This window comes from Oryzias melastigma, linkage group LG16 (genome assembly GCF_002922805.2).
Source record: "Oryzias melastigma strain HK-1 linkage group LG16, ASM292280v2, whole genome shotgun sequence".
In the NCBI taxonomy this organism is placed as follows: Eukaryota; Metazoa; Chordata; class Actinopteri; order Beloniformes; family Adrianichthyidae; genus Oryzias; species Oryzias melastigma.
Window position 1 is genome coordinate 6041802 of NC_050527.1, and position 5140 is coordinate 6046941.

A 5140-nucleotide genomic window follows, 5' to 3' on the forward strand; every position below is an offset into this window, starting at 1 on the left:
TGCCCCCCCTTCTTTCACCCTACCTACTCCCACCCCCCTTCTTTCCTCTAAGACTGCTTGCACTTATTTATACCCCTCTTCGGTCTTACAGTCACAATATTTTTTTTGCAGAGGGGTGAGACAGAGAGAGGGATGGGTGAGGAAAAGTGGTGAAGGCGTGATTTGCATAAGGAGAGAGGGGGTGGCTGGTGAAGGAGGAGGAGGAGGAAGAGAGTGAGGTCCAAAACTCTGAGGAGGGAGGGGACCAAAAGGGAGGGTCTCTCTTGACTACCCACCCCCCTACCCCCCAGAGTCACCTTTACTGTATGGAGAGACTAACACCTGTCTCTACGTGAAGGAGCCAATCAGAGTCCTCCATCTGAATCCATCATTCATCAAGGATTTATTTTATTGATGGTGTCATTGACAAGTGATGCTTCGGGATATTTAACAATCAAACACGGATTCTGTCTCAGGTTTCTCCGCATCTGTCCATCAGTCTGTCTGTCTGGGAGAAGCTTGCAGCGGTGTGTCCAGTCAAGCGGCTCCGCAGACCTCCTCCTCCTCCGCGCTCCTGTCGTTCCCTCCCTCTCTTTGCCCCCTTCTCGCAGCCCCCTGTCCCGTCACCTATTGTGTGGTAACCATAACAACCCCACCGAACACTGTGCGCAGTGCGCCTGCGTCACCCCGAGCCTCCTTTCATCATCATCATCAGCAGCAGCAGCAGCAGCCGCCCTGAAGCCACAGCGGGCGAGCCTGTCTCGCGAGCGCCCTCTGCTGTTCACAGAAATGGTTACTTCTATTTACATTTGATTGATTGGACTTATTAGCTTTTTTAAAGCATTAACTGCAGACAATACAACAACACAGATATGCATCCCTGGCAGATAAAGCAGCCCACTCAAATGCAATGATTCTATCCCATATCAATGTTTGGTCATTTGACGGCTTCACTGTACTCAGACCTGTTGAATCCTGTTCTAAAATAAACTTAGTTCTTTCTACTAGTCACATTCTTAAACAGTGAAAACTCCTAAGTTTTGAATATTTTAAATCCTACATTTAGTCCTTTATGGTTTAGCCACTTCACCATTAAATTGATTCATTAAACACATTTTCTAGGGGTTCCTTAAGAGTCACTGTTCAAGGAATTCTCACAAAACATTCTGTCTTAAGGGTTACACTTTCTGGAACATTATCACAACAAGAAAAGTGAAAGCTTTGTCACCTTGAAAAAACAAATCCTCGCAAATCTAAAATCTTAATCTCATGACCATTTTATTACTAAACACACTAATTTTAAAATATCTGTTTTTAGCTTAGATTTTACCTTATTTACTGTATTTCTATTTTTACTTTGTATATTGTCTTTTACATCTGTTTTATATTGTGTTTTAATTCTGTTTTATACTCAATTGTATGTGTTTTATTTTGTTTAATATTTTATTAGGTGTAGTTTCTTCTTCTTAAAATCATTTATTTAAAATTACATTGTCCTGCCAGATGGAAATTAGCCTAAAATCTTTCATATTTACAACTGATTTTAAATGTTCATTAATATGCATAAAACATGATTCACACTTTATGTAACAGATGTGTAATTGATTGTAGAAATGGAAAATCATAGCAGACTTACTTAAAACAATTACCGAAGATATTTTCCTTGCAGGAATTCTTAAACAACAATCAACCCAAAACTCTTCACATTAAAGGTCAGATCAAATTAATTAAATAAAAAAAGTAAACCTACAGAGAAACCTCCAGCTTTTTAGGCTGCTATTACCTGTGAAGAAGTCAAACAAAGAAACACAACTGATAACAGCATATATTCTTTTTTATTGACTTAACATCTGACAAAACGCACATACACACACACATTTTTGGATCAGGCTGCGGAACAGCAGGAAGGCGAAACAACAGCAAAAACATTTCAAACACTTCCACAACAATCTGAAAACAGACAACAGGCTCAGAGGAGGGTGAAGTGTGATTTCACTGGATCAATATAATATTGCTACGGTATCTGCACACTGTGTTTTTATTGTAGGTCACACTTAAGGTGTTTAAGGGTTCTCAGAGACACGTGAGTGATCATAAATCATGCTAAGTGAAAGCTTAAGTTTGCATGTGCGCTCTTCTCTGCACCCCTGCATGGGACACTGGCGCTCAAAGGGCACTGGGGTTGCGGAAGTTGTGTCCAGCATAGCGGGCCTGGTCACCCAGCTCTTCTTCAATCCTACGATGAAATGTAAAAAGCAAAATGATAAAAAATCAGAAAAATTCAAACATTTTGAAAAGGGGGAATAATAGTTCTGATGCAGTAGTTGCAATAACAGCGTACCTCATGAGTTGATTGTATTTGGCGAGACGTTCAGATCGACAAGGAGCTCCAGTCTTGATCTGGAAACATTATAATGTGTTTTTATTTTAACATTTAAATGCTTTTGGGGACATTTTTGTAAAAAAAAAAATGGCATAGCTGTTTTTACATTCAAGTCTAATAACAAATATTTGAAACAAAACATGCTTTATGCAGACAATAGCTTTTAATAAGAGGATTTGAGCATTAGTTGGCACTGGGGATGCCACAATTCTTGATTTAAAACCGAGATGTTAAACCATTGAACCAAATTGTGGGTAGAATCCCTGCAGCATATCGATATGTTTTCAGAATCGATTTGATTTGATTCACCAGAGCCTGGATCTTTTTTTTCCCAAATCTTTCAAAAAACTGTGCTTTTAACCACACCTGGTCACTCTAAAAAATATATATTTTTTCTTAAAAGAGTTTAGAAAATTCCTGCCTGTGAGTATATAAAGATGTTAATTTTAGTCAGCAATGTCTGCTTAGGTCGACTGAGCGTTAGCATTAGCCGTCCTACAGGAAATCCCATTATACATTAGCATTAGCATTCTGCGTTAGATTGATCTTTACTTTTATGAATCGGTTATTTATCTTTTAAGCTTAGATCGATTAATTGATTTGATCAACCCAGCCATAATGTTTACGTTGAAAGTGTCAAACTCGTATTGAGCTAGACTTCAGAAAAATTCATATTTTCATAGTTTTAATACATCAAATCAGGCTTGGTATAGGTCATCTGAAAGTTTTTTATGGTTACTTATTAGCAAATGAAAAAATAGATTTATAAGTCATAAATCAAAACAAAATTGAGCCCAAAAGTGGAATTGAATCGTGAAGAGTGTGTCATTGCATCCCTAGTTGACACTAATTTCCTGTAATTTGCAGTAAATTTTAAAATACTATTCAATTGTCTTTAGTCTTTAAAAATGCACTTATAAGGCTACTGAGTCTCTCTTATTTGAGCTCCATTTTGCTATAGGACATGCTATAACTACCTGCATGCTGACATTAACTGGACTGTGTGCATACCTGTCCAGTGCAAAGTCCGACCACCAGGTCAGCTATAAAAGTGTCCTCCGTTTCTCCTGAGCGGTGGCTCACCATCACCCCCCAGCCGTTCTCCTGGGCCAGCTTACATCTGACAAAAAAAACCTAACATTCATTTCTGACCTGCAGGCACCTCAGGTAAGACAAAAGCTTTTGATCAAACCTGAAGTGACTTACGCTTTGATGGCCTCAGTGACGGTTCCAATCTGGTTGACTTTGAGGAGCAGACAGTTGCAGGCCTTGTCCTCCACGGCGCGTTGTATCCTGCGAGGGTTTGTGACGGTCAAGTCATCTCCAACCACCTGCACAGCACAAAATCTCGGACAGCTTTAGGCTTTTGTTGGGGATGCAGACAAGTGAAAAAGAGGTACGTTTTAATTTAATCTTTCAAGAAAAATAGGGATATTTTGTGTTGTAGATGGATATTATCTTTATAAGGGCATTTCTGATTATGATGTCCAACTAAATATGCATGTTGGTGGATAATACAGGTACAATAAAGCAGAACAGCCTGTAACACCTTTGTGATTACAGGAGTTACCATGGATTTAATCAAGAAGTGTGAAGACTTTGTAAATTCTGTTCTAATATTCCTCAAAAGGCCACCTTGAAATAAGAAAAATAACATAAAGTAAAAGGAAAAATGTCTTTAAAAATGAAAGAAAAAAATCTACCACTGTGGTAATGAAAATGGTCTTAGCAAAGATTCTAATTTAAAGAAAAATAATTCTAGTCACTAAGACGCATTTTCTCAAACTAAGATTATTTTGGCAATGAAAAAGTTTCTTGTAAGACAAAGACAATTGTTCTTGAAACAAAGGTCTTTGTACCTTTTCAATATTCCGTTTTTGAAGTAGTAAAAAGCAAAATTATGGGGCTTAAAAGGAAAAACTGTTCATATTTACAGATAACTAAGAAGCCTTTGTATAAAACTGTGGACAAACTGAGAGGCAGCTTCAACAGCAAACTCCTGCAACCCAGGGAACAATTCCTGCCATCTTCCATTTGATTCTACAACTCGGTTGTAACTGTCAGAAAAAAATTAAGAGAAAAAAAAACAATATCGCATAATTGCAGATGCTCTTCAAGTTTTCAGTTATTAATTGGGTATTTTTGTTTTATATAATGTTCATTTTTCTGCTGCTATGTGTGCACATGTATGAGAGTTTTTCTTCCCTGTTCATTTCATATTTATTTTAATGGGCTTATTTTGATGCTACTACAACTAAATTTCCCCAGATGTATTAGTAAAGTCGATCTTAATCTTAACAAATTTACTATAATTTGGGTTCAATAGAACAGAGACAGTATGAATTAAAGAACTCAATATGATGAAAATCCTGTTTTGGTGTTTTTAACATGTTATTGTGGCTTTTTTTCTGATAATAGGGACATATATAAAGAAAACTGACCTTAAAATTGAATTTTCTGGTATTTTTTTATTCAAATCACTGTGAATCAGGAGTAGACAAAAGCTGAAAATAGCTTGTAGCAGTGATGTAGAAGCTACAGAACCAGCAGAGAAATTTCTTTTTGCTTTACAGGACACAGTTTTGTTTCTACTTTTGTCAATAAACTGTGTCATCATCATATTGGTGTCTAGTTTTTCATGCGTTACGAACCCTTTTCTGTAATTTCCCTTAGACTGAGGCAGGTATGCCTGTCAGGGGTGTAACATATTTGGGGGCTCGTCCGAGATTTGAACCTGGAACCTCTCGCAACCTTACTTTGGCAATGTTGTTTGTTTTT

General features: G+C 37.5%; 1 protein-coding gene across 1 annotated transcript in view; it reads right to left on the reverse strand.

The window, feature by feature from the left end:
• Positions 1 to 1795: 1795 nt before the first annotated feature.
• Positions 1796 to 5140, reverse strand: part of LOC112143680 (gamma-enolase) — a 5983-nt gene continuing 2638 nt past the window's right edge. The window contains exons 10-13 of the mRNA XM_024267841.2: positions 3569 to 3693; positions 3374 to 3482; positions 2321 to 2379; positions 1796 to 2215 (exon numbers count right to left, since the gene is read on the reverse strand). Coding sequence (XP_024123609.1) covers positions 2146 to 2215; positions 2321 to 2379; positions 3374 to 3482; positions 3569 to 3693 — 363 coding nt within the window. The 3' untranslated portion in view covers positions 1796 to 2145. The remainder of the gene's footprint in view (positions 2216 to 2320; positions 2380 to 3373; positions 3483 to 3568; positions 3694 to 5140) is intronic.